General features: G+C 40.7%; 5 protein-coding genes across 6 annotated transcripts in view; 4 read left to right on the forward strand and 1 right to left on the reverse strand.

Annotated features, from left to right (window-relative positions):
• Nucleotides 1-19,953, reverse strand: part of DHRS3 (dehydrogenase/reductase 3) — a 77,290-nt gene extending 57,337 nt beyond the window's left edge. The window contains exon 1 of the mRNA XM_074609629.1: nucleotides 19,603-19,953. The gene's annotated coding sequence lies outside the window, so the exon portion shown is untranslated. The remainder of the gene's footprint in view (nucleotides 1-19,602) is intronic.
• LOC141751951 (arylacetamide deacetylase-like 4) lies at nucleotides 4,276-10,855 on the forward strand. The gene is made up of 4 exons (XM_074609626.1): nucleotides 4,276-4,458; nucleotides 6,221-6,437; nucleotides 9,695-9,758; nucleotides 10,081-10,855. Exons 1-4 carry the CDS (start codon nucleotides 4,276-4,278, stop codon nucleotides 10,853-10,855), a joined length of 1,239 nt encoding a protein of 412 aa, XP_074465727.1.
• On the forward strand, nucleotides 13,153-17,927 carry LOC141732060 (arylacetamide deacetylase-like 4). Its single transcript, XM_074560369.1, has 4 exons — nucleotides 13,153-13,329; nucleotides 15,661-15,877; nucleotides 16,260-16,323; nucleotides 16,964-17,927. Exons 1-4 carry the CDS (start codon nucleotides 13,153-13,155, stop codon nucleotides 17,736-17,738), a joined length of 1,233 nt encoding a protein of 410 aa, XP_074416470.1. The 3' UTR covers nucleotides 17,739-17,927.
• Nucleotides 19,510-23,140, forward strand: LOC141751952 (arylacetamide deacetylase-like 4). Its single transcript, XM_074609627.1, has 4 exons — nucleotides 19,510-19,700; nucleotides 19,949-20,165; nucleotides 20,495-20,558; nucleotides 21,407-23,140. Exons 1-4 carry the CDS (start codon nucleotides 19,593-19,595, stop codon nucleotides 22,179-22,181), a joined length of 1,164 nt encoding a protein of 387 aa, XP_074465728.1. The 5' UTR covers nucleotides 19,510-19,592; the 3' UTR covers nucleotides 22,182-23,140.
• Nucleotides 23,141-23,521: 381 nt separating this feature from the next.
• Nucleotides 23,522-27,960, forward strand: LOC141751921 (arylacetamide deacetylase-like 4). 2 transcript variants are annotated; one of them, XM_074609551.1, is made up of 4 exons: nucleotides 23,522-23,828; nucleotides 25,781-25,997; nucleotides 26,180-26,243; nucleotides 26,939-27,960. In XM_074609551.1, the coding sequence occupies exons 1-4, from the start codon at nucleotides 23,661-23,663 to the stop codon at nucleotides 27,711-27,713; spliced, it is 1,224 nt and encodes a 407-aa protein (XP_074465652.1). In that variant the 5' UTR covers nucleotides 23,522-23,660; the 3' UTR covers nucleotides 27,714-27,960. The 2 variants fall into 2 exon arrangements, with proteins under 2 accessions (XP_074465652.1, XP_074465653.1); XM_074609552.1 differs by having other exon boundaries at nucleotides 25,781-25,952.
• Nucleotides 27,961-27,966: the final 6 nt, after the last annotated feature.

The raw sequence follows: 27,966 nt of genomic DNA on the forward strand, positions 1-27,966 counted from the left end.
TTATAAACAATATCATTTTTAAAAAGCATTTAACATTATTCTCTCCTTATGATGCACATTATCTGTACTGCTCCTGAAATAAACACGCATAATCCTGCAAGCTATGGCTGCTTTTATTCCTGCCAGTCTTCCTCCTCTAATTGCCCATTACCTCAATGATTCATTGTGTTTGCAGACTCTCTCATGATAGTGAAGAAACTGCTAACCTAAATATTTAGAGTAATGAGTCTCAGACAAATCTGGCCACAGCGAATTAAGGCCAGTTACAGTTTTTATATTTACATTCAAGTTACTTATGGCTTAATCAGAATGGATTTTGGTGTGGTGACCTGTCACAAAATGCCAGGTGGATGTTCCAGGGAGTGTATTTGGACTCCATTTGTGTGGAGCAGAATTCACCCATTCTGAGGAACAGAACTGCACAGCTATGAAGACACATATACCAAGAACTTATCCACGTTTCAAAATGCTCCATAAAAAAACCCTATCAAGTCACCATTTCAAATATGTACCTGCTCTGAATTGTACAGCACAAGATGTGAATTGCCATCGCTGAATGCTAATATGTAATATGTCATCATTTTTGTTCGATTTTTTTTTTAATACACTATAGCTTTTCACTGCAGAATTTGTTAGCAGATGTTTAACCCAGGAGTAATTTGGAAGGCACAGAGTTCAAAGAATAACTTAGAGGAAGAAAGGGTAAAATAAAGATTTACGGCAGACAAAATGAAAGATGGCTTTCAGTCATGAGTAAGAGCAAACTGCATGGGGAGTAGCTACTAATTTGGGTGGGGAGATGGAGATAACAAAAAGGGAGGACACTGAAAGGTAGGTAGGAGGCAGTGTAAATGAAGAAGGAGATGGATCAAGCAAATACACAGCACCTTTGAAAAACAGTATCATAAAGCACATACTAAGCTGTAATTTCTTAAAGCTTCTTATTGTCAGCGTAAAGGGCAGATGGGAAGACTAAGGCTTACAGGTATAAAGAGGTCTGAGATGCTTTCAGTCATTTGTTGACATAAATACAAGAACAGAAATGTGAACTGGAGGACACTAAATTTCTTACATGCTTTACTTGGTAAAACCGAAGTTAGTTAAATTGTACTACAGAGCCTAATTGCCCTACTAAATTACCTGGAGTAAATAAAAAACAAAACAAATCAAAACAAACAAACAAAACACCAAAAGCCAGGCAAATTATATTTACCAGAGTGTTTAATTTTGAAATGTACATTAAAAAAAAAAAAAAGGAACATATCAGAAGCTATTATTTCTGCTTTTAATTCTTTTTTTTTCCTGTTTTCTTAGCTTTATGCCTTCCAGTTAGTTATGAAGCCTCGCTATACTTGACGGAATCGATACCTCAGTCATTACAGCTGGCTACTTTACCATGCTCCATTAATCCTCGCAGTATTTCCTGTATTACACATATTAGCTCCACAATAGTCAACTAACTATAGGCTAACCGTGGGCTGTGCTAGGAAACATCGCCCACAATCAGAAGTGAAATGTTCTGCAATATTTTAGAGAAAGATATTACGAGAAAAACAGTAACACATGACATTCGTTTAACTCATTAGCACCAACTACCCTGACAATTTTGCCTTTATTAGTGTTTGGTTTGAAAGCTGCCTGCCTCTTACGCTGACAAATAATTGATGTGAAATTGATGAGTTTTGTGCATTCTCAATCTATGAAGAGGTCTGTGATTCCACAGCTACATAAGCCTTGCCTAACTGACAGATTAAGCGTGGGGAAAAAACAGCAAAGATCGTCTTTCTTTGAACAGGTATTGTTATAATTTTTTGCCTTCCCGTCTTTACTACAACCATTTAGAGATATGCTGAAAAATTAAGAAAAGAATAAATTTTAGAAGTAACTAACTTCTTGCATAAACAGAGGTTAACTGATGGGAAAATGGGAAGAATTAACTGAATTATGATCAATTCTGTACTCACCAACTGATGTATTAAACATGTCAGACTCCAGCAACACTAATTTTAATGAACAAAGTATCAGTTTTGTGAGCTCTGAGTAGCTGACTGTCTTATAAGAATAAAGAACTGTACACATATCCACAACACACATTACAATGCAGAACTCCAGGCTGTGTTAATTTTCTCCAGTTTAGTGGAATCTCTTCAATCTTCATTAGTTAATGCAAGGCTGTTCTCGTCTACGGGAAGCTAAGCAAGGAAGGGGTTTTGCAATGAGCTTGCTGAAAGAATTAAAGAATGGATGTAGCAAAACACACCAGCAAACACCTACAGTCTGAAGAGCTCCTACCAGCAGCTTCTTATCCAAGATGGATATCTATCTACAGACAGAAAAAGCCTTTTTGTTTGCAGAGGTGTAAGGTACTCAGAGTATACTCTGAGGAAAATATCAAATAAGAGTAAAATATTAAGATACTACGAGTAAAATATTAAGATATTATTCTGCAACATTACTTAACCAACATTTAACAACAGAGGGGCTACAATGTATGTCTGAAAGATTTTTCTTCAGACTGTCACGACTGTACAACAGATTCTTACTCATGACAGCTGCCAGGGCATAACGTTAAAAAGCAAACAAACAAAACCCCCAATCTGTCCCTTTTTTATTTATTTTTATATTAAAAAGGCAGTAAGGAAATAGTCTTTCCACTCTCTCAGATCCATCAAAGTTTCAAAATGGAGATGTCATCTGTGACGTGTTCTGGTTTTGATTAAAGGTGTTTAATTATTGACTCACTGAAAACTGTGAAGATTCCTGCCAATACGGTGTCAGCCACAGCTTATACAGCTACAGCAGACACACGTGTCCTCCTTGGTACGAAGCCTTCATAATCTGAAATTATCTATTCCAAATATCAGGTATTTAATTAAATTGTTATTGGTTGCTCTTAAAAGTTCCATTTACTGCCACTGCAGTAATAAGTGCCTTTATGAGTTTACTATTCTTGATTACAAGTTCTTTTGAAAGCACAGAATTTCCCTCCTCTGAGGATTCAAACATGAGAAATCATCAAGAATGCTGAAATACAATATTCAGAGCTCATCTCCATGTGGTACTTTATTTCAGGATATTTTGAGTGATGGCCCAGACATCAGAAATAAGCACTTAGTGAGAACTGTGTTGTTCTGCTGTTTTGCCAGGAATATTTGTCAAAACAAATACTCAATAAAACCCCCACAGGCTGTGCTATAATATCACACTACATAGAAACTATTTACAGAACTAGTATCCCAAAACATCAATAAGATGACCTTGCTGTGTTGCAGAAAAAAACCCATGGATGAACACTGAACAGCTGAGGATTTGCCTATTTCACAAACATTGGTGCAAATGTATGTATCTTTATCTCACACATTCTTATCTCCACAAGCTAAAATTGTGCAAATCAGCTGTCACGATTGCTTTGCTTTAAATACTATGCTAATCAAGCTAAGGACTAATTCAGTTTTCAGACAGGAAATTCATTGTAAAAGCCAGACCAGGAAAAGTTTGGGAGCCATAACTTTAAAATTGTGTGGAAAATTAAATTCCTATAAGAAGAATACAAAACAGAAACGCTGTTTCACCAAACAACTGCACTAACTTTAATCTTCCCTTACAAATAACAAATGTGTATCCACCATGCCTCTACATTAAACTACAAACAAGAATGGCAATGAGTATAAAATTCTGAGAGTTTAATTAGCGAAAAGCTTTTACTAGAAACAATAGTGGCTTGCATCTACAAACACACCACCGTGTATCTGGACAGACCTTGATGTACATTAAGACTTGCACTGTGCATTCCACTATGAAGCAAAGTTTATAAAAAAATATGGATTTGAATATTTTTCTTCTCAAAGAAGTATATACCTTGATGACAACTGCAAGTAGCCCCACATCACTAAAATTTAGCACTACAACAGGAATGTCCATCTGTAACGGATCCACAACAAACCAAACACAGACAATCTTCAGATAAGGGCTTCTCTGAATAATCGCTTCTCGTTGTTAGTGAAGAACTCACGATATAAATCAAATCCATACACTTTGAATTCCATCTTTTGTAAAGGGTAAAAATTTCCCCCTCCCCTTTTTTAGTATAAGGAAGTGTTGCCAATAGTATCATTAGCAAAAGAAGGGTGGAGAAAATTAGGGTATTGCAACATTAATAAAATTTCTGCTTATGAGCCGAGTGCTTAGTCTTCCGTGAAGACACCTCAGAACCACTTAAGAAAGAAGGCTTGAGACACCACAGGTTTTGTTAGCGTTCACTTCTATTGAAGTGAAATGGCATCTCTTTATACAACTTTAGCAATAATAGGAATGGTTTTCTTTTCTCCTGTTATAATACCAGTGCTGGTTTTGGGAGGGGTACTTTATGATTTCTTCAATTCAGAACTGCCACCCGGAATTGACCAGCCTCTAAAGCTTCGTTTTTTTCATTCCTTAATGATTACAACCATGATCGCGGTAAGTTAACTTTCTTAAAACTGGGGACTTCACTTTTATTTTGGTAGGGTATTTGGGACCTGAAAGATAATGGCTTAAGAAAAAAAAAAGAAAAGAAGCAGCAGTAATTCACCCCCCTGAAGCCTGTATGCATTGTTCTATGAACCAAATCATGGCTCATAAATAGCTCATAAAACTACTATGATTAATCTTAAAAGTTTATTTAGATTTTTCAGTGCGTGTGTCAAACTGCAGCCACTTTACGTGGGAAAACTGTTTCACATCAAAATTTAAAAAAATAAATAACTATAGGTATACGATACCTATTGAACTGCAGGTGTGTACATGTAATAATGCCATCTATTCGGCAGCAAGCCTACATTAATCCTCTTCATTGCTTCATTCTATACTTATTATCCATAATCATACCTATATATTCATAGATTTATACACATAGTGTACTATAAACAATAAAATATATAAAAAATAAAAATTAGTAGGAATGGTGAGGTTTCTCTTTTCGTGTGGCTAGTTCAGAAAGTAAGATATAAGTATATTTAAAGACAATCTGTTTAGGTTTCACTTATTCTTTAAAATGCCTGTGTGTATTTACTCACATGATAGTGAATTCAAAATAATTCCAATATATCCATTTCCATTAACTCCATAACAGACACAAAATTACAAATCTTTCAAATGGGAAGTGGAAATGAATTATTATAGAAAAAAACATTAAAAGGGGATATTTTTCCGTTTCAAAAATTTAGTCTATTTTTTCCCGTTCAAGATAATAATAAATCTACTCCTTTTCACAAACGGTTATGGGGCTGACAGGTCTTCTTGAATCCAAGTGTTACAGAATTAAAAACTATCAAGTTGGAATTTGTTCCTTCCTTCTCCAAAGTTGTATGAAACTTAGCACAGATTTTTAGAGCCAAAAAAAAAATAAAATCAAGATAAACAAACAGGTTCTTAGTGAGTGTGTTAAATGCCCTTCTAGATCTATGTACGTTAGTCTTAAAACATTAATTTCCTTGGGCTAAAAGTGGCCACTGAATCCGCTCCTTTACAAATAGTAAACTATTCTGATATTGAACTTCAAAACAGTTGATTTTAAAGTTAAGGCATTATGGCACAGCTTGAATACAGTATGTCTCTTCTTTCCCACCAAACCTCAAGAATTTCTTCTAAGGGTAACACAATTTTCTTTGTACTTTTTCATGCAAAATATATGGTATCTTTAATACAAGAAATACTAAAATATCTTCTAAAATGTTGCCCCCTTTTCATTATAGCTGTAAGAAATAGAAACAAACGCTATTTATCTTCCTGTCCATGCTGTATGCCAGAGCCTATGATAATCCCACAGGTTTTAGCAGAGCCTCCTTCCCCAAACTACAGTTCTAATCTGCTTTCATCACCCTCACACCCACAGGCACTTCTAACGCTTATTCCAAAATCAAAGATTAGTCTTTTTCTTTCCCCCATATTTTCAGCTTAAATACATTTCCGATTATTTTAAAATTCACAAAAATAAACAACGAGCAAGAGGACAATGGGCTATGCAGAATGGGGCTGACATGTTAGTTTTTGGCGATCTTTAGCAACACTTAATCAAAACTGTTCAATGACTTCTCACTAGTCGCAGTAACTCCACTGAAGCACTGTCTCTAGTTTCTTCTGAAATACAACACACTACAATAAACACAGGATTTTTTTAAAAAATTAAAGAGATGTGGAACCTTTCATACTAATCATGTGCTGAATTCTTTCTTTTCAACAGGGAAAGATTTTTGAGAAGCTAGGGATCTGCGGTGATTTAAGCTTATTGCGAATTCTGCTAGATGGAATACCACCATGGAGAGATTCAAAACTTCTTATCAAAGATCTCAAAGTAGATGAGGTACCGTTGAGGATTTATCAGCCTAAATGGCCACCTGCTGGCAAAAGAAGAGGAATACTGTATTTTCATGGAGGCGCTGGCACATTTGGGAGCATTAGTAAGAAACCAGCAAGTTTTATTTTTAAAATCAAATCCAAACCTTTACATTTTCACCTTCAGACATGTGTCAGTCAGTATCTCACCTGTCCTTCCTAACAACAATAGTCTTTGCAATCTCAATACTAACTGCAAAGCACCTTGCGGAATTAATAGCCTAGTGCACAGTTAAGGGTAATCACATTTCTACCTCCTTTGGGCTACAGGCAAAGATGATGAAAGTAGATCTGAGGCTTCTAAATCCAGTGTTGTGACCCAGAAAACCTTCCATGAGCTGCCAGCTGACAGCAGAGGGACTCTGCTCCTCCTCCTGTTGATTCTGTTCTGAGAAAGACATAGTTTGCTGGGGCAGAGAAAGAGAGACTATTAAAACAAAACACATACGCTCAGGTCACTGTGAGGGAAGTTCAGCTCATGCGATGCTCTTGTACCTTATCTAATGGCCAGCTGAAAATAAGATATAGCAACAGTTCTGGAGTCAGGGCTGGAATCCATGTCTCTTCCCTCATTCTCCTCTGTACTCCATCTTTTCTGGAAATGCAACTTCAAACCTTTTCAGGCTGATACAGAACTCAGTGTAGATCTACTTTCTGCAATAATTACAGTGTCATGAAAACGGCAATGCTATTGCTAAAAATAATACATTCTGGCTTAATTCTTTGGAAAAATGCTTTGGTTACTTCTCAAGGAGAAATTTTTAATTTTGGATCTCAACTGGACATAAGTGTTTCCTGTAAGCTTGGATAGGGCCTCAAACTACAGAATTTAAGACAGATTTCTGTGCTCAGCAGTCAGCTTTTGTGTAGAAACACTGAAAAGTCAGTGTTTCTCAACCTGCAGTCCGTGCATCAAAGGAAGTTTAAAAGATAGAACATAGTCCAAGAACGAGTTTAAAGAATACATAAAAAAAAGTATCTGTAAATATATTCCCATTCATGCAGGAATCAAAATTGAGGAAAATATAAATAATAAATGAGCATTAAAAATAGAATCAATTTGGGGGAGTTTGATTCTTGTGGTAACACTGCACAGAATACTTCAGAAAGGGAGACAACCCTTCGATTGTCTCAGCAGCTGCTAGCTCAGCCTCCTAACTGTTCTGGATCTCTTTCCGCGCAACCGAGTCTGTGTGTTCTTTGTCCGGAAGCCAAGGCACTGAACAGGGAAATCCAGATTTCATTCCATGGGCCAGACAGGGAAGTTTGTGGGTTTTGAATCCCTTACTGTTTCAAAGTGTAAGTCTCCACTAGCACCATGTTAGGCAGACTTCAGTTATCTGCGAATGAGTTTGAGAATCCACCTTGCTTCGTTTAGCATCATGCAGAAACAATAATGTAACTTCTGGTAACTTAGGTTGCACTGCAGCAGAAATAATCTACCCTTATTTTACTGCAGAGCGCGTTAGTCGGGGTGCAGCGTCAGGCTGACACCAGCTGCAATGCTTCTGGTTCTAGAGCTAGTTTGGGTGTCAGGGAGGACTCGAGATAAGCCTCTGTGATCTAAGTGAAAGGTGAATTCCTTTCGCTGGCAAAAAAAACAACACACCAAGTTGCATAGTTGCAGTTGTTGTTCACAACACAATTGCTGTTGCACAATTAGCAGACTGAGGGAACTATATCACATGCCATGGCTTAATATAATACCCATACCTATACACTGACTGTAGTACGTGACCTTTCATTTGAATTCCCGTTGGTACTTGGTAACAGGAAAGCAACTAACATAATGACAAGTTTTTAAAAGGACTTGGGAAATGTACGTATTAGTAAGCCTGAAGCCTGCAACTAGCAAATGAGCAGAAGCTTCAATGAAGAACGGAATCAGTGGACAGATAAATATGACTCACTCCTTAAAATCCACACAGATGGAAGTCATGCTTCACAAATCAATGTAAGCTTTTTAAGTGAGCCAGCAAAAACATGAATAAAGGAGACTGAGTTGATAAAACCTACTTTGATTTCCAAAAAGAGTCTCTTAAAGAGGCTACACACCCATGACGCAAGAGGGAAGGTCTTTCATTTGGATAAAAAATCATTAAAAGACAGAAAAAAAGATGGCTTTTGGGAGGTTTCTGTGAGAATCCCGTAAGGAGATCCATGCTGGGACCAGCGCTAATGAATACATTCTAAAACAGAAAAGACGGTGAAAGCTGATACGATACTAAGTCCTTCAAGGTAGTAAACCGATGGCTGAAAAACTGCAGAATGTCTTTACAATAGCAAAGGATTAGACAATAAAACGACAGGTGAAATGGCATGTAGAAAAGTCAAACAGATGAACAAAGCATCCTGACTTTATAAATAAAACTATGGACTCTAAGCAGACTACTCCCGTGTAGGAAGATGATCATGGGATTATGGTAAAAAATTGCCTGAAAATGCTGACTTAGTGCACAGTAGCAGTCAAAAAGCAGATAAAATGCTAGGAATTATTATTAGGAAAGGACAAAACAGGAAACTTCTTTATGCCATTGTAATAAATCCATGGTGCACCTAAATACAGCATACTGCTATAGTTCTGGTTTCCATACCTCAGAAAGGACAGCGCAGTACCAGAAAAACGCAGAGAGGGGCTGCACAGGTGAGAAAAGTGCTTCTTTTCTCTACAGAGAGTAAGTGAACACACTATGTCTCTTCAGGCTGGAAAATATGGATAAAGACAGATACACTAAATGTCTACAAAATCATGAGAAGCAAGGGAAGTTAAACCATTTCTTACAGTACAAGAGTTAACGTCACCAAATGGAAGCAGTGAATGCCAGGTGCAAAATGAGCAAATAGAAATGGTTCTTTACACCTTTGTACACAAGCTATGGAATTCTTCACTGCACAAAGTTGATAATGTTAAAATCATAGGTTCAAGAAGTGGTTTGAATAATTAATGGAAGAAACATTAAGCAGGGGCATTAAATATAAAGACATAGTTTCTGTCTCAAAGGAGTCTCCTGAGCCTCAACTTCTTGTATGCTTGTCCTCAGCTAATTCTTCTCCTTAGACATCTTTTTTTGACCATCACCTGAGATGTGACACCAGCCTAGAGAGACTTCAATTTTTTCCTAATATAACCAATCTTACATGCTTACATCATGCCCTAACAGCCACTGACCGATAACCAGGAAATATGTTTACGTGTAAAGATTGCATTGCATAGCAGAAATTACTCATCGGTTCCACAGAGCACGTGTTCAAGGATCTATATTTTCATTGCAAGAGGATATTTGATTTTTGCAATATAATTTCTGATAAACTTTCTCTTTAGGAGCCTTTGAAAGAATATGCCGCTATATGGCCAAAAAATGCAACTCTGTGGTTGTGTCTGTTGGGTAAGTGCTACTTTTACATGGAAGTATTTATGGTAACACAGTTCACAGTTGAAGTGTTTCAGAAAAATATGCTGAAAATATTTACTATTTCAGATCGTGCTTTAGCTTTTCATTTAATTTACAAATGTTACAGGAAAAGTATTCTAAAATAGCTTTAACACCATTAGTTTGTCTTTCCAATCTGCTCTAGTTTAAAAGAAATATAATCTCTAAAACTTAGAAAAAAAGGCCTACATAACTACCGTATCAGTCAATCATGAACAATGCAAAATGAATTTTTGTAATTACTTCAACAATAACCGCAATATCTTTGACATTTCAGTTATCGTTTGGCTCCTGAACACCCATACCCAGGGCAATATATTGATTGTCTCAATGCCACCTTATACTTCATGAGGAATTTAGAAGAGTATCATGTGGATCCTGCTCTCATCATCATTAGCGGTGACAGTTGTGGAGCTAATTTTGCTACGGTTATTTGCCAAATACTGCTGAATAAAAGAGATCTCCCAAAAGTACGTGCTCAGGTTTTATTTTATCCAGGACTACAGGGGCTAGATTTTCATTTGCCTTCCTATCAGCAGAATGCTTCAGTTCCCATGTTGTTCCGGAAGCTAGTTATCTACTTCTGTTTTCGTTATCTTAACAAAGAACCATCAGTTTTGGAAGATGTCCTACAAAACCGCCACGTTCCTGAGAGTATGAAACGGAAGTATAAAAAATGGATAAGTGCTGACATTATTCCTGATGAATTTAAGATTAGAGGCTATGTACCACCAAAATCCACTTCATATAAGCCTGAAGTCCATGAAGCAATCAAAGAAATTTTAGGAATCACATTTTCCCCACTTATAACTGAAGACTCCATTATTTGCCAGCTCCCCGAATCCTACATTGTCACCTGTGAGTTTGATGTGCTTAGGGATGATGGACTGTTATACAAGAAGCGATTAGAGGACAATGGCATTCAAGTGACCTGGTATCATTCTGAGAGTGGCTTCCATGGAATTTTAGCCTTTTTTGGCTATGGGATTTTTTCCTTTTTATCTGGAAAAAAGATAATGGACAGTACTGTGAATTATATAAACAGTTTATAAAAGTATTCTTCAGAACAGAGATGCAAGTCTTACATTATTCTTGGCGAATTTATACTTGGCAAAGTAAGCACTTTTGGTTTATGTTCTGGATTTTGACTGCGTTTTATACTTTCTAATTTCTCCTTCTGCAGTGACTCTCAAACAAATGTTAAGATTATTTAAAGCAGCACCATTCTAGAAAACATTCTTGTAAAAACACACCCATAAGATGGAGATGCAAAAGCGAGGCACCTGGCACATGCTGTTTCACTTCAACTCTAACAATTCTAGTATCTTTGCATGGCTGGCACACATTCAAGGCAAGCAGCAAGAACATCTCTTCCCGAAGATTCTTCGACTGCCCAGAAACGCTGAAGACAACAACAGGGGTCTGCTTTGGCCCTTGTGAGAGACAGGAGATGTTCAGGGTATCAGATGGAGAGCGAAATGACTCAGGTTCAGTGAAGTCTTATGTCACATAGTGAAATTGCAGCTATGCATTTTAATTTTAATTTCCGTTTTTTTTTATTATTTTAATTTTAATTTCCAGGGTTAGTTTGCACAAAGACTACACTTTTCCTGAAAAAGTGTCGTCAAATGAAAGGCTTCTGTCTGAAGCAGAAGTTCTAAGCTGGACCTAGTATGGGTTTGATTTTGTTTGGAATCTGAGAAATGACGTTTTGATTCTTAAACTGGAACGCCTAAACTTTAATGAGTGTGTACATGTTAGGGAAGTGCAGAGGTGAGACTGTTTTTCCTTTTTGTACTCCTTTTCTGCTTTCAAGATTATCTTATGCTCAAGACTACCTGTTATGCTATCTGTTATGTTATGTTTGTTGAAAAAGTTCTGAAGTTCACAGATGTAAGAAAGGGGGGGAAGTACAACCTTATGTTATCATATGACTGTAATGCTGGGACAATTTTGTGATGCTTTCAACAACAAAAAAATAAAAACCAGAACTTCAAATATTTCTGTTGCAAGAGCAAGTTACGTTTGCAAAACACATACTGATAAACCTAACTGAACACCTCATGGTGAAAGGAACAATGCAACACTGGCAGACAGAGACCACAATCTTGCTAATTGTCAAATCTGTGCTGTGCACAGTGATTAATTTACCAGACAACTGGACTATCTAAGGCTATCGCATACGATCGCATAACTGTGGAAACACAATATAAACTGAAAGGCCAGGAACATGACTGGGAGGGCTATTTTTGAATTATTTTTTTTTAAATCTGGACTTTTGTTGTTTTTAAACAAAATATATCCTTCTACTTCAGAATATTTTGCAATGACCATCTGCCCTACTAAAAACACTCAACTTCTCACTGGAAAAAAATAAGAAATTTCATTTTTTACAAAGTTTTCTAACTAAAATTACAGGGTACTTTCCCTCCATCACTTACAACTTAACAAAAACACCGAACAAAATTTTAACATGGCTGCTTAATGAAGTTAGATTTTTACATCTTTCATTTCCCTGGTAATTTGCAATTTCAACAATGTTCTGACATCCTAATTGTTTGAAGAGTTGCAGACTCAGATTCACAATTAATATCTCGAGCATCATTTAAACTACAGCATCTCTACATTAGCACAATCCCATTCCACAGCAAGAACAAGATAAAGCAGTTTGATTCGAAACTCTTTAACTGCTGATTACCTTAAGACACTTAATGCTGTACCTGCTGCACACCGAGAGTTACTGAAGTTTACCTGATACAAGGTAACCTGATCATGAATCTAAACTCAGCCTCCTGTGTTGGTTTTTAACCGTGTTCTTAGAAGAAAACACAAATACTAAAAAAACCCCGAGATTGAGATAATGACATAATTTTACAGGTGCACATTTCCAAAAAACTATTGGTGACAATTCCTTTGGCCCTTTAGAGTGACAATCCTCTTATGCAGGCTCCTTTCTTCTCAGTAGTGTTTTATAGTGTCACAAACTCAAAGCACGCAAATGTCCTGCGTCCATTTTTCACCTCCAATTGATTTAATATTAATGCAGTTTATTCATAACGCTCTTCTCCCAGATAAGGTCCGGTTTCCTGCAAAAATTCTGAAATGATGCTGGTGTAGACCTTTCAATGAATTCAGGACTTCGACCAACTTATCCTTTGTGAAATAAAGGAAGCAGGAGGAGGGGGGCAGGGGAGAGGGAAAGATACCTACTAATGTATTTGTAAAAGGAAGGAGAAGGGTTTTTTACTAGAGCAACCTTATGAGGAACAAAGAATCAGGAAGTAACAAGACAAACATATCTGGGAAAGTCAAATCAAAGACATTTCAGACCACTTTGCTGCTCAACAAAATGGCAGTTGCTTACACACTGCTGGTGTTATTCTTAGCAGTTTTTGTTGCCGGATTTATACTGTTGGTCATGGGGGCAATTAATTTTGATTTCTCCCACTCAGAAATTCCTCCCGGAGTGAATCAGCCTGTAAAGCTGCGAATCATTCATATCATTTTAATAAGCACAGCTGTGGTGGTAAGTAAACCTGGGGCGATTAGTGGGGGAAGAATGGTGAACCTGTAGATTTTAAACTTAATGCGAGAACCCTGCGTGGAACTAATTCTCGTAGAGGAGAGCAGGGCATAGCTATCATGCTGCATGTTGTTTTTAGAAGCTCAGTTTTGCTAAAGAAACCTTTACCAGATTTTTTACACTACACTGCGTTATTAGAGTCCTGCCTAGCTCTTATGTTAGGCAGCATGGAATACTGCCTAACACACGCATTTGAAAGTCTGACTGTGCTTCTACAATGAATTGTGCTAACCTAGCAATAATTTGATTAAGAATGCTAATACATGGTGGATCATTTATATTTCCACTCTAGGTTCAGATCATATCAGATGTCTTTGGGCCATACTTTCAAGCTTTTCTTGGACTTAGGGACGAGGAGTTATGTATTTATTTTGAAGATAAAATTAGAAAGTGAACATTTCAGAATTGGGTTTGGGAAGGGGGAGTTTTTGTCACACAAGTGACAAAATTAGGTAATGTTGCCCAAGATGAGCTGAAGGAATTCCATCTCCCCTGAACACATATTTATAACTCCTGCAGCAACTAAGGAGGCTTGTCTGATAGGAATGAGGGGTTCTGGCCAGCCCAGCTTCTCCAGGTGAATTGGCCTGTAAAAGAGTGGGAAGGTAACCAGTCCACAGGAGTTGAAGCTCTTACCAGCACTCAACTCTGATGATGGTGATCTCTGCTGACAAAGGATCTCACTGAAGCAGGAGTATTTCCATGTGATGACAGATGTACAGATGCTGTGATGATGGAAGGTGTTAGAAATACATGCGATAGCATAAGTTGTGCATATATTTAATAAATTACTTGAACACCTTCAAGAGGGACAAACTATTTAAATGAAAAAAGAATTTCTCTGTCGGAAATATTCTAGATTATAGTGGACCATAGTAAAGAATTCTAGACATATATTCTCATGCTTTGGCTGCACACAAGTTGTAATTAGAAAGAGATTACTTCACGTACACAGCTGGAAAAGCCAGTTGGCTTTTTATCATCTATACACTGCTCATTAGTACCATAAACCAGAATTTGTATGCTGCAATCTAAACAATACAGGTCAAAAGAAACCAAATAATTGACTGTAAAGGTGAGAACATTCTTTGTAGTTGTTCCATTTCTGCTTAGAAAATAGCAAATACAAAAGAATAAATAATTTTATCATGTTTGTATACACTCAGAGACACTAAGACTAGTTCTATAACAAATTAAAATCAGTATGTTGCACAATGTGTTAGTTTCTTCACCCTCAAAATCAGGCATGGAGAATATTACTTTCCTGTGAGGGTGGTGAGCCCCTGGCCCAGGTTGCCCAGAGCAGCTGTGGCTGCCCCATCCCTGGAAGGGTTCAAGGCCAGGTTGGACGGGGCTTGGAGCAACCTGGGCTGGTGGGAGGTGCTCCTGCGCAGGGCAGGGGGTGGCACTGGATGGTCTTCAAGGTCCCTTCAAACTCTAACCATTCTATGATTCTAAATAGCTGGAGTCACTGATGAAAAGGTCATTCACAGGTACATATACTGAGAGTCATAACACTGTACTGACAATCCATACAAATGTGGGAGTCTAATGAGAAACATTCATAACGAAATAGTCAATATTAAAAGCTTGATCCAAATCTTTGTAAGGAATGAAGTACTGGTTAGCCCCTTTTTTTATTATTATTTTTGCAAAGTTACGCTGGACCAGTAGCTCTTATTTGTATTCTTTTCATCTTCTGGTGCCTGGCACAAATATCACTCCACCATACAAAAGAGCAGAAGTTTAGGCCTACTAAATATCTCGGGTCTTCTTGCTAGTGCATTCATTGCAAACATTAGTGAAGATTTCCGAGATGAATCAAAAAGCCATTATCAAATATATTCTCAACTTAGTCAACTCTACTTTGGGCAAGTGTCCATATAACGAAAATCAGCACCAGAACTATCATCTTTCGCTATGTTTTCTCATCTTCTCAGGGGCAAGAACAGAAAAACCAGTAAACACTAAACTCGTTTTCAATGTTAGGTAAAGGACTTGCTGAGAAAGCAAAGGGATATATTTCACCAGTCTTTGTTAATGCTGCATTGGTTTGGGATTATGTTCTTTGTGAACACTGCTGTTCATGTGACCTCTCATGGTGCTACAATTATTTGTTCAGTTGTACTATACCTGTACAACTACTCAAACATTTTATGATTGCCCTAAAGTACACGAGTTAGATATCGTGAGTTTACTGTCCATGCAGTTTCTTTACTCTGGAAAATACAAAATCTCTTGAGTGAACTCCCTACTCTCTTTGCCTTTGAACAGGGAAAGATTTTGGAAAATATTGGCATCTGCAGTGGGGTTAGCTTTGTCCGGTACATGCAAGGTAGAAAGACTCTAGGAGTGGACCCGAAGCTCTTCATCAAGGACCTGCGGTTTGAGAAAGTGCCTGTAAGGATTTATCAGCCTAAGGTTCCATCTGCCACCCAAAGGAGAGGAGTTATGTTTTTCCATGGAGGAGGATGGGTATTTGGAAGTCTTGGTAAGATATCTAACAGAAAAAAAATACTGTAATTTAGTTAAATAAATGGGAAAATTGATTGGTGCTTGGCCTGTAGCAGTTACGAAGTTCGAGTATAACCACAGATGCACTCTCCTAAGTCTTGCTGTCAAAATGAAGCATCTGCTGTGCATTATGTGCATTTTTCTTAAAGACAAGAACAATGAGATATGAGGGGAAAATACAGTAAGCAAATACTGAAATAGGAAAATGAGAGGGTACAAAAGATCTGAGGAGCTATGTACGAAGGGGCAGGGGAAAGTAGAGTATTTTCTTCTTGGAATTCTTTGACTTATGCAACAGACAACACTAGTACTCCGGAAAACAAAACAAACCCAAACCCCACCAAATCTGTTTCTTTCAGAGACCCATGAAAAGCTATGCCGCTTTATTGCCAGCGAAAGTGAATCTGTGGTTGTATCTGTTGGGTGAGTCTTTCCTCATGCTGTTTTTCAGAGATTATTCCTTATAGTGTAAACATCACCTTATAGCTTCCCTGATCATAGCAACAATGATTCTCAGAGAACTGGATCTGTGGGACTTGTCAATCAATGTTTTCCAATTCTAAACTGAAAATTGATAGTAAACAGATGGTTAAGCCATATATCCTACTTAATCCTTATTCAAGGAAACCCTGCTTGATGTTTACAGAAGCACTACATGCATGACAAACTAGTATCATCATCAATATACTTACATTATAATTTGGATTATGAGTATATATTTGCACTCTAACAAAGACACAAACCAAAAGTGTTATCATTTGTATCTGACACATGGAAAACCAAAGCATAAACTGACTAAATGGCTGTCAATAAAACCCGGACATAGTTGGCAGCTGATCACTCCTGTTGTTCAAGTCCTGAGAAATGCCCTAAACAGATGATATCTTGACAAGTTAATCTAAACAACTTAACCTAACTGCAGTATATTTATGATCAACCTGTGGAGAAATGGAAAATTCTGACGTAATCAAGGTATTGCTGGTTGCAGGAACCAGTATTTTCAGCAATACGTTTAAAACTAATGTTTCCTTCTCGTACATTTGTTGTCTTTTCTGTATACTAGGTATCGTTTAGCTCCTGAACACAAATACCCTGCTGCGTATGAAGACTGCCTTCACGCTACCATACACTTCATGAACAACATAGAGCACTATGGCGTGGATCCTGCCAATGTAATTGTCTGCGGGGACAGTGCTGGGGGCAATCTAGCAGCTGCTGTTAGCCAGACCCTTGCAGGTAGATCAGACCTCCCCAAACTACGTGCTCAGATCTTGATCTACCCAGGCCTTCAGGCTCTGGACTTCAATTTGCCATCCTATCAGCAGAATCGGGGAGTCCCTCTCTTATTCCGAGAGCGTGCCGCTTTCTATTTGTTACAGTACCTAAATGGGGATGCATCATATCTGGAAGAGGTCTTGGAGGGTTCCCATATTCCTATAGATATTAAATTAAATTATAGGAAGTGGGTGAGTCCAGATAACATCCCCGAAAAATTTAAGGTCAGAGGCTACAAACCACATGTGTTACTTGACTGTACAACCGAAGTTTATGAGACAGTGAAAAGACTCTGTGAGCCCAACCTGTGTCCGCTGTTGGCTGAGGATGCTATTGTTCAGCAACTGCCCGAGTCTTTCATCTTAACGTGCGAGTATGATGTGCTAAGGGATGACGGCTTGCTTTACAAGAAGAGATTGGAGGACAACGGTGTTCGAGTGACCTGGTACCACCTCGAGGATGGATTCCATGGAGTCATAAATTCATTTAATAGTGATTGGTTGTCATTTTCATCTGGAAAAAGGGGCCTTGACAATATCGTGAACTTTCTAAAAAGCTTATAGAATCAATTATCTTTCCTTCTGTATGTACTGCCAATTTTCTGTAGTCTTTTATGCTTCTAAATTCCATAGAAGAGGTTTAGATAGGACAACTTGCTAATGAGCAATTATGCCAGTGTGCCCACTGAAAAAGATATTTCAAGAATGCTATGAAAGTTTCTTTTAGCGCTGTTTGAAGTATTCCATGAGCAGTCTGCCTATTTTAATAATCTATTTGGACTAGACACTTGCTACTCACAATAAATATTAAAGATGCAGTAAAATTTTAAATCGTCATCTGGTCTGACCCCTTTTATTCAATTATGATCTTGGTTTCATTCTTCCTAGAATGCTAAGTGTGTTTTGGCAAAAGACAGGGAGGCTGGTATTACAATACTGTAACACAGTGCCTGTGCTATATGCTACTTGTAGCATACGAAGCTAAGATTCCCAGTCACCGACTTGCAGAAAATTTCTATGGGTTAGGTAACTAGTATTTTAGACTTAAAAAAATAAAGTGAAAACAGCAACTGTCCCCAGCGGAGATACTCTATTAAAGAGCTTTGTTTAAATTACAAGGGAGGAAACGCTTTAAGTGTTTTACTACGTTTATCAAACATACGAGTACACTGAAAAACTTGTTCCTGTGCTTAAATACTCTAATAATAAGATTGATGCATTTACTTTTGTAGAGCACACATTAGTTAGCTTTTTTTTTCCTCTCAGTTTATGTTTTCTTTTGTAAATGTCCTTGTTAAAACTATATATTCCAAACTACTTAAAGAATGTCCGCAATACGGGAAGCAATATGTTGTGGCTGCAGATCAAAAGCAAGAGACAATTTAGCCTCCACATTAGTTGGATCTTTTTGTAAATAGCAACCCGTCATAAACTAGAACTTCATTCAGTACTTAACTGCTATCTCTGAAGAGTCATTCATATCATCTGCAATCCAAGAATACCAGGCCCTTTATCAATCCCATAATTAAGATGAAGCTAAACAGGAATTAAACACATTCTGATCTGACTCTTCTCCAGGGTGATGCTTGCTGGCACCTTGCACAATGTTTACAAGACTTTAAAGTGTAGGGCACCTGAGAGATCTGTTGTATCTTGAACGGCTCTGTGGTTGCCTGAGAAAGCTCAATCAAAGATAGGCGTAAAGACATCTCACCTTTGGTTAAGTGAAATGGCATTTTTTTATATATTGACAGTGATACTGCTGGTGATTTTTACTGCTTCATTCATACTAGCAATTATGGGAACAATTCAATCTGAATACTCCAATGTCAGTATCCCTCCTGGAGTGAATCAACCTGGAAAGCTTCGACTTGTCCTTGCTTTCGTGATTAGCACATCTGCTATGGTGAGTTACTCTGCCATGATTTCTGCCAAAATTGTGCCTCAGGTGTCATTTCTGTAAGGCTGTACATCTAAATACCAGAATCCTGCTGGCTGCATTAAGACTTAAATGAAGGCTTTCCTTTTTGGGGGGCTGTCTTTAGAGGTCAATTTTTGTAAAAGTGTTTCTATTAGACGTCAGATAGTTTCAGTCAGGTTTTCCCTATTACATAGGGATGAAACTAACCATAAGAGTCCAAGCTTTATCAGCTAAGCTTCCCTAATTAAGTTTAAATTAATTATTTATGAAAAGTGAGATTGCTTTGATTTCCATTTTAGCTAAGCACAGATGATGTTTTTAGGCCATTTTTGGGGCTTTCCAGTAACACAGATGGAAGGCCGGGCACTTCTTAATCAGATAAAACCCAAGCCTCATGGGAAGCCTTAGTGGAACGACGGGGAAGCCGGTATGAAACCAAAGGACACCTTTTTTTTCTCCCCTAAGACATTTTGCCTGACAGATCGTGAGTTGAACGCATGGGCCTACCTGCTCAGGCGCACGGTGCCAAAGCAACCCCCCTCGCCCAGGCGCGTAGCCTCACAGGGGACTGCCACGGCTCCATCTTCTCCCGGGCCAGCTTTCTGGTGAGGACCAAACTGGAGCGGCCGCTAAAAGCGAGGGTAGAGGCCAGCGGCTCCGGAGCAGGCTGAACCCCGCCAACACGAAGCCCGAGTGCCCCGTCAGGCCTCGCAGCGGCCGGCGGGCGGCAGGCAGAGGGTCTCCCTCACGGCAACCTGCCCGGCGTGGCGTGAGGCGGAGGCCCGCGGTTGCTGCCTGCCCCCGGGGCGGCCGCCCTGCGCTCAGCCGGGCTCTCCTCCCTCTCTCCCAACAGGGGAAGATTTTGGAAAAGATGGGGGTGTGCAGCAAGATCGCCTTCACCCGCTACGTGCGCTCCGGGAGGAGGCTGGGGCCGGACCCGCGGCTCTGGCAGGAGGACGCGCGGTTCGGCCGGGTGCCGGTGAGGCTGTACCGGCCCCGCGCGCCATCTGCCGGCCTGCGGGCGGGCGCCATCTTCTTCCACGGCGGCGGCTGGCTGTACTGCAGCATCGGTAGGGCGGGACGGGTCCTTCCTCCCACCGCAGCGCGGCTTAGCGCTGCCGCTGTTATCTCTTGGAGGCGGGGGAATAATTCTGCCCCGAAACCTGGCATAAAGTCTGAAATCTGTCTGAGTTTCCCCGTCATCTTCGGCCAGCCGGCGGGGAAGCCCTGCCTGGAGGGGAGGCGGCGAGGCTGAGGGGAAGAGGGACAAGGGGAGGGGAGGCGGCGTGTGAGGGCCGGGAAGGGCACGGCCGGGGCGGGAAACGGGGGCTGTCGCCTTCCTTGGCTGTTTTATCTGGAAACCGAGCAGACAGCTGACAACCCCCCAATTTTTTTTCAGATTCCCATGAAAAGATCTGCCGTTATATTGCCAGTGAAAGCGACGCGGTGGTTGTGTCTGTTGGGTGAGTTATGTCAGTATTTACCCTATGGAAGTCTTTTTCCTTCTTTTCATTTCTCAGCACCACAGTGTTGCACGCCTTAAGGGAACACTCCACTCAGTAAACCATTTCCCCCGGGTCCCAGACGGTCAGGCAGAATTTCAAGGGGACTATTTTCATTTCTCCCCCTGCTAATGCAGAGAGAGTACAAAGAGACCCCAAAGTAACGCTCGTGTATCTCACAACACACAACTACGCTGGCACCACACAAAAAGAAGGGATGTTTTACAGAAGAGTTTTCTTCCGTGTTGAGAACAGAGTAATAAACAAACAAACTTGGAAGGTGGTGATTCAGTGATCTGTTTGATTAGACGTGATCACCCTGTAAACTTCAAGGAGTTTTTTAACAGTAAGAATCAAATGCTAATATATTTTAATACTACTAATAATAAAAAATAACGCTGTCCCAGTTATTTACAAACAATAATAAAAGAATTCTCAAGAGAAAATATCCTAAGTAAAGGTGAGACTGATCAAACTCAGGTGAGACAGATTAAATTGCTTCATCCACAAGCCAGGTGCAGTCTAGACCAGAAGAGTGAAATGAACTTGTACCACTCAAGTTCTGATCAGTGCTGTTCTCAGAAGAACATCCCAACTATGCTACATCCTTGCAACTTCATCCTACTGGCTATCATTTCTCTGTGATAACTTGCTGGACAAATACCTCTCTAGAAGATAACAACACCGGGTTTTTTGCTGAAGGAAAATACTCCAAACAACACAGGGAAAGCCAAGGTGCTATAGAAAATTTGTATTTACAATTACGACATTTCCTTCTCCTACTTTTGTTGTCTCTTTGTGTGTACTAGGTATCGTTTAGCTCCTGAACACAAATACCCTGCTGCGTATGAAGACTGCCTTCACGCTACCATACACTTCATGAACAACATAGAGCACTATGGCGTGGATCCTGCCAATGTAATTGTCTGCGGGGACAGTGCTGGGGGCAATCTAGCAGCTGCTGTTAGCCAGACCCTTGCAGGTAGATCAGACCTCCCCAAACTACGTGCTCAGATCTTGATCTACCCAGGCCTTCAGGCTCTGGACTTCAATTTACCATCCTATCAGCAGAATCAGGGAGTCCCTCTCTTATTCCGAGAGCGTGCCGCTTTCTTTGCTTTGCAGTACCTAAATGGGGATGCATTGCATATGCAAGAGGTCTTGGAGGGCTCTCATGTTCCTCCAGATATGAGGCTGAAGTACAGGAAGTGGGTGAGTCCAGATAACATCCCCGAAAAATTTAAGGTCAGAGGCTACAAACCACACAAGCTCTATGAATTCAAGGCTGAAGTTTTTGAGAAACTTAAAAAATTCTTTGAGCCCAACCTGTGTCCGCTGTTGGCTGAAGACGCTATTGTTCACCAGCTGCCTGAGTCTTTCATCTTAACGTGCGAGTATGATGTGCTAAGGGATGACGGCTTGCTTTACAAGAAGAGACTGGAGGACAACGGTGTTCGAGTGACCTGGTACCACCTCGAGGATGGATTCCATGGAGTCATAACCTTATTTGATTATTGCGGTTTCTCATTTCCAGCTGGGAAAAGGGGATTGGACAGCGTTGTTAAATTCATAAAAGGCCTGTAGAAACAACTTTCTCTCTTTATGCTTCTGCCACTAATGTCTCTGTTTAGGTTCCCAAACCTCAGTTAGTACTTGTCAGAAAAAATGTGATATCCTTTGATATGTAAAATACCAATTTTGATATTTGTGAACTTCAAATACTGTCTGAACACTGGTCTTTGTCCTCGTGAGACTATTGACAGTTCAGCCTTTACAGTTTTAATATTTTCCACATGCTGTGTTTCAGTCACTTTTCTTTCAAATCAGCATCTGATTGATGCCTTGTATTTAATTACCAGCTGATTTATTTCTATGTAAATAATGTCTGTGGAATGATTTGGATCAAATAATTCCTGTGAATTACAGTAATGATTTTTGTGGTGTCCATTTGATAAGCTCAGAAGCATGACTTTATTTTATTTAGCTAAAAACCTACAAGTTAGGTACAAAGTGAGCTGAAGGGAAGGGTCAGAGGAACCACATCTGCAAGAGTGGCAGTTCGAGGCCAGAGTTAACTGGGGACACTTTGCTGGAGGCAAGTAAGGGCTGCCCTGATTTTGAAATACCCATAGCTCTACGAACTCCTACTTAATTTTGGGGTGTCTCCATTTTGCCCGCTGAAGCTCAGGGCAAGGGATACTGGTTGAGAGGGAACACTTAGGTCAGGTTTTAGGCTCAGTGAACTGGGTTCTTGATCTGTGTATACTGGAAGGTTTAGCTTAAAGAGAGAGAAAATATGAACCAAAATGTCTTCATGTTCTTTAAGAGAGTAGTTTCCTAGTACTTTTTTTCAGAATTTGTGGTGTGATGCTTCTCCATGTTTTGAGTTTTCTTTACAGGACAAAGCAGTATTATTTCTGTGATGTGATGCTTCATTTTAAACTGCTGATGAAAGCAAGGAAAACCAGTAGTAAGCATACTCAAAATAGTAAGACTGAGGAAATTAAAATCCTAAGAAAAAATAAAATCAAATCTCAAGGCTGAGGAAATCAGAAATTTTTATAAAAACAAACGCTGCCTTCCGTTTAGATGTCACAGAGCAAGGGCAGCCCTTCCTTTAGCCTCCTGCAGGCTGCCCTTAGACAAAAAATCCCTGGATTTCAGGGCAAACGACACGCTCCCGGTGACGCGAAGCCGAACCCGCCGGGCAGGCAGGTGCCCCGCACCCACCCCTCCCCGGACCCCCCGGGCGCTGCCCGTTTTCTGGCTCCGGGAAGCGGCAGCGCCAGCCCCGCAGCCCGAGCTCCTCCCGGCGGGACGCGGCTCCGCGCTGCCGCACGCCGGGGTCACGCTTCGCCTCCTTGAACCGAGATTACACCGGCCTCCCCCCCGGTGCCCGCTGGCCGCCCGCACCATGACCCCGCCGCCGGCTTTGCCGAGCTGTCACAAACGGCCCGTGACGCCGCCGGCCCGGGCCGCCGCGGCGGTGGCGCGGAGGGGGGCGGGCGGCCGCTACCGGGCCCCGCCGCGGGCCGGGGAGCCCCGGGGGGCGGCCGGCGGGCCATGGCGCTGCTGCCCGCCCTGCTGCTGCTGCTCCTGCCCCTGGCGGCGCTGGCGGTGGCGCTGGCCACGGTCCTCCTCGGCCTCCCCAGCTACGACATCCCGCCCGGGGTGAATCAGCCCGCCAAGCTGCGCCTGGTCCTGGCTGTCCTCCTCGGCACGGCGGCCCTGGTGAGTCGCCCATCGCTTCGGCGGGGAAGGGGCGGGGGGGTCCACCCGGGCTACGGGGGTTTCGCGGGTCCGGACCCAACGGGGAGGGTGGGCAACCGCCGCCCCCACGCCGGTGGCACGAAACCCGGGGCGGCCCCGCCCCAGGGACTGCGCTGTGAAGGGGAAAAAGAAAAAAGCAGGATCCAGGATAAGGAGCCCCATGGCCCTGCCGCCCGCATGGGATGCTGGCGGCTGCACATCCCGGGGAGAGCGGCGGGGCTGCATCCGCGATCGGGACACTGCGCGTGTCTTGGGCAAAACCCGTTCCCCGGTCAGAAGCGGCATGCTAGGGCTCGTCAGCAGAGATTGCCAAACGGCGGTGCTGATTTAAGTCTCGAATTCAGAGCTGAGCTGGTGCTTTGCCTGATAACTGCCCTCAGCTTCAGGCGAAGTCACCTTGCACAAGGAAAACTACAGCCGTTCAACTGCTCCTGCCGCGGCTGACATTTATGGTACAAAATCCGGTTAGGGCTGCTTTACTTAATCCTTGGGCTCCCTTTTACAGCATTGCATAAACGGCATTAGAGGTCTCCTAAACTCTGCCTCTGTCACTTGCTGTATCTTGTAATTTTTTTAAATCTTCAGTCTTCTCCTTCACTCCTTTAGCCACGCCATCGCCTTTGCTATCCCACAGATCTTGTTTTCCTCCACAGTTTCTTACACCATTTACATCCTCTTCAAATCTACCGACCCAGCTACCCAGCTCTCCTGCGTCCCACCAGCAGGTGACAAGGGAATGGATAAAGACAGACTCTCATTGGGCGTTTAAAAGGGCGATCTTGTTTAGTAACTGACCTATAACAGCTTATTTGTTTGATTCTATTAATTAATTTGGTTCCCAACTTCTTGTTTGTTCACTTATTACATCAGGTTTATATTCTACCTTGCAAGATCGTTGCAAGAGCATTGGGAAAGGAAGCTCCTTGATTTTGTGCAGTCAATCTGTTATGCAAATAAAAAGCAGTAACTAACTTGCACAACACAACCCAGCACTCAAGATTTACAGATTCACTGAGTTTTATGGTCCAATTTATGAATATTAGTTTATGCAGTGAAGAACTATTGAACTTTTTATTGCTGTTTCTAGATACGACATTTCGTTGTTGTTATCAAGTATAAATGTAACAAGAATGAGCATAAAGGTGTGCAGGACAATACCGACAATTAAAATGTATACTCCAAGACTGCCAGTTTGGATGGCCTATATAAAAGTTATGGTGTGATATTAGAATGACAGTGGATTTGAGTAATGGAAGTAAATAATTTACAGTCTGTGGGGTGTGAGAGCTTGGGAAAATTGTTTTTCCCCAAAATCAGAGCGCTTTATTTTTATCAGACAACAGGGGTCAAACTGCTGTATGTGAAGCCCAGATTTTTCAGTCTGATTCTTTAGAGTCCAGTGATTACTCGTATGATAAAAGCAGAATTTCTCCTTTTTGGTGAATCTGATCAAGGCAAACTTAAAACAAATATTGTTTTCTAACTCTATCCAGGGACCTCTCACTTTCTTAGGACTGGGCATTCCTACCAAGAAAACCAGCCGAGGAGTTACTTTTCCTCACTCTTTTCCACGGGTTTATTAAGGCAAAACCCAAGGACTAAACAACCCATTAGAATGAACTCTCCTGTCAGTACTTAGTACACAGGAAGGCATTTAGAGAGTGTTTGGGAGATGCCTGCATAGCCATTATCCTCCTCTATGAACATCCTCACGGTAGTTACTCTAAATTCTTGTGCTGTTATTATTATATCTTCTTATAGTGTATCCATATTTTCCAACATTGCCACTTTTTTTGTTTTGTTTCTTTAAAATTTCCTTCAAATACAGTTCAATGCAAGTATGGTGCAGAGCTTTTATACCTTGGCTAACTCAAGACTTTTAAAGAAGCCTTAATTTCTTTTACCTTTAACAGGGAAGGATTTTGGAGAAGACTGGACTTTGCAGTCAAATCACTTTTGGCCGATACGTGCGACAGGGACGGAAACTAGGGGTGGATCCAAAGCTCTTCATCCAGGATCGGCACTTTAACAAAGTACCTGTGAGGGTTTATCAGCCTAAAGCTACCTCTGGTGGACGAAGGAGAGGTATCCTCTTCTTTCATGGAGGAGGCTGGGTATTTGGAAGTCTTGGTAAGATATTTGCTGGAGGAACATTCTCATCTTTTAAATAAAATTGAAATAAGAGGAGGTTTCAGCATGTGATTTGGGAGGAAGTCTGAAGACAAATACATGCCTTTCTGGAATGAACATTCCCTAGCTGTCTCAAAGACTGGGGCATGAGCAAAGCACTAATGACAATATTTCTTTTCCAGATACCTATGAAAAAGTGTGCCGCTACCTATCCAGAGAAAGCGAATCAGTAGTTGTCTCAGTTCAGTAAGTGAACCCTACCCAGTTCTACTGTTTGGAGATTACTGTTGCTGTGGTGCCACAGCAGAGCTTCACTGGTGTTGGAGATGTTCTTTTCTGCAGAGAAATTTCTATAGAATTTAGTGAAGTCCATAATGAAACAAATAGTGATAACGGAGGTTTCGCAGCTCTTAACTGTTCATGCCCTGATATACTCAGAAAAGACGCAAAGGGAAATATTTGGTGCACTAAGAAAATCTATAAAAGCCAATCAAAAACTTAGGTAAAAAAAGTTTTCCTTGTGCTGAACATATGAACATGTAATAAGATGCTCCAAACAACTATGATTTATAGAAAAAGAGGGAATAATCACACTGTATTACCCCCATTTTACACATAGGAAGCAGAGGCACAAAATTATTAAATTGCCTTGTCAAGACTACACAGGGAGTTTTGAACATGACTAAGAAATGTACAAAGCCTCGGTCAGACTCTTAATCAGAAGAGAGTCCTACTTTACTGAGTCCCTATGATTGAATACACAATTTACAGCTTACCCACAATCACTACCTGAGAAATGCCAGCATAAGAGGTAATGAATATCCTGACCTAGAGGAAAAAGACCCCAAAATGATAGGGCTGGAAGACAGCATTGGATGCCACTTCCTGATTAATACTAGTGACACTTCCTTCTCTTACACTTGTCTCTCTGTGTGTACTAGGTATCGTTTAGCTCCTGAACACAAATACCCTGCTGCGTATGAAGACTGCCTTCACGCTACCATACACTTCATGAACAACATAGAGCACTATGGCGTGGATCCTGCCAATGTAATTGTCTGCGGGGACAGTGCTGGGGGCAATCTAGCAGCTGCTGTTAGCCAGACCCTTGCAGGTAGATCAGACCTCCCCAAACTACGTGCTCAGATCTTGATCTACCCAGGCCTTCAGGCTCTGGACTTCAATTTGCCATCTTATCATCAAAATCGAGGAGTCCCTCTCTTATTCCGAGAGCGTGCAGCTTTCTTTGCTTTGCAGTACCTAAATGGGGATGCATTGCATATGCAAGAGGTCTTGGAGGGCTCTCATATTCCTCCAGATATGAGGCTGAAGTACAGGAAGTGGGTGAGTCCAGATAACATCCCCGAAAAATTTAAGGTCAGAGGTGTGAAGCCACTTAGGCCCACTGATTTTATAGCTGAAGTTTATGAGACAGTGAAAAGATTCTGTGAGCCCAACCTGTGTCCGCTGTTGGCTGAAGACGCTATTGTTCACCAGCTGCCTGAGTCTTTCATCTTAACGTGCGAGTATGATGTGCTAAGGGATGACGGCTTGCTTTACAAGAAGAGATTGGAGGACAACGGTGTTCGAGTGACCTGGTACCACCTCGAGGATGGATTCCATGGAGTCATAAGCCTATATGATTATTGCGGCTTCTCATTTCCAGCTGGGAAAAGGGGATTGGACAGCGTTGTTAACTTCCTAAAAAGCTTATAGTAAACATCTTAGATTCCACGAGTCTTATCATGCCTCAACCTAGAAAAATATCTTTTTAGGATATTTAATATCAGGTGGTGGGTAGTTAATCAAGGGCAGCCATTAACAATGATAAACAAGGCTCATGAGAACCTCATTCCAGCTGTTAGTTGGAACATGGAATATGCAAACCTTATACAAGCTTGTACCATGCTGCAAGCCCTTATCTTTAGCTAAGTCAATAAAGAACAGCATTATTTTGAATGGACATTCT

The sequence above is a fragment of the Larus michahellis genome, chromosome 16, assembly GCF_964199755.1.
Source record: "Larus michahellis chromosome 16, bLarMic1.1, whole genome shotgun sequence".
Taxonomy (NCBI): Eukaryota; Metazoa; Chordata; class Aves; order Charadriiformes; family Laridae; genus Larus; species Larus michahellis.

Bases quoted from the DNA above. Each gene is read 5' to 3' on its own strand.
- LOC141732060 (XM_074560369.1), top strand. From the start codon at position 13,153: ATGGCAGTTGCTTACACACTGCTGGTGTTATTCTTAGCAGTTTTTGTT. The intron at 15,878-16,259 runs GTAAGATATCTA...TGTTTCTTTCAG, and splicing joins ATGGGTATTTGGAAGTCTTG to AGACCCATGAAAAGCTATGC. The intron at 16,324-16,963 runs GTGAGTCTTTCC...TCTGTATACTAG, and splicing joins TCTGTGGTTGTATCTGTTGG to GTATCGTTTAGCTCCTGAAC.
- LOC141751952 (XM_074609627.1), top strand. From the start codon at position 19,593: ATGGGCCTACCTGCTCAGGCGCACGGTGCCAAAGCAACCCCCCTCGCC. The intron at 20,166-20,494 runs GTAGGGCGGGAC...ATTTTTTTTCAG, and splicing joins CTGGCTGTACTGCAGCATCG to ATTCCCATGAAAAGATCTGC. The intron at 20,559-21,406 runs GTGAGTTATGTC...TGTGTGTACTAG, and splicing joins GCGGTGGTTGTGTCTGTTGG to GTATCGTTTAGCTCCTGAAC.
- LOC141751921 (XM_074609551.1), top strand. From the start codon at position 23,661: ATGGCGCTGCTGCCCGCCCTGCTGCTGCTGCTCCTGCCCCTGGCGGCG. The intron at 23,829-25,780 runs GTGAGTCGCCCA...TACCTTTAACAG, and splicing joins TCCTCGGCACGGCGGCCCTG to GGAAGGATTTTGGAGAAGAC. The intron at 25,998-26,179 runs GTAAGATATTTG...TTTCTTTTCCAG, and splicing joins CTGGGTATTTGGAAGTCTTG to ATACCTATGAAAAAGTGTGC.
- LOC141751951 (XM_074609626.1), top strand. From the start codon at position 4,276: ATGGCATCTCTTTATACAACTTTAGCAATAATAGGAATGGTTTTCTTT. The intron at 4,459-6,220 runs GTAAGTTAACTT...TCTTTTCAACAG, and splicing joins TGATTACAACCATGATCGCG to GGAAAGATTTTTGAGAAGCT. The intron at 6,438-9,694 runs GTAAGAAACCAG...CTTTCTCTTTAG, and splicing joins TGGCACATTTGGGAGCATTA to GAGCCTTTGAAAGAATATGC.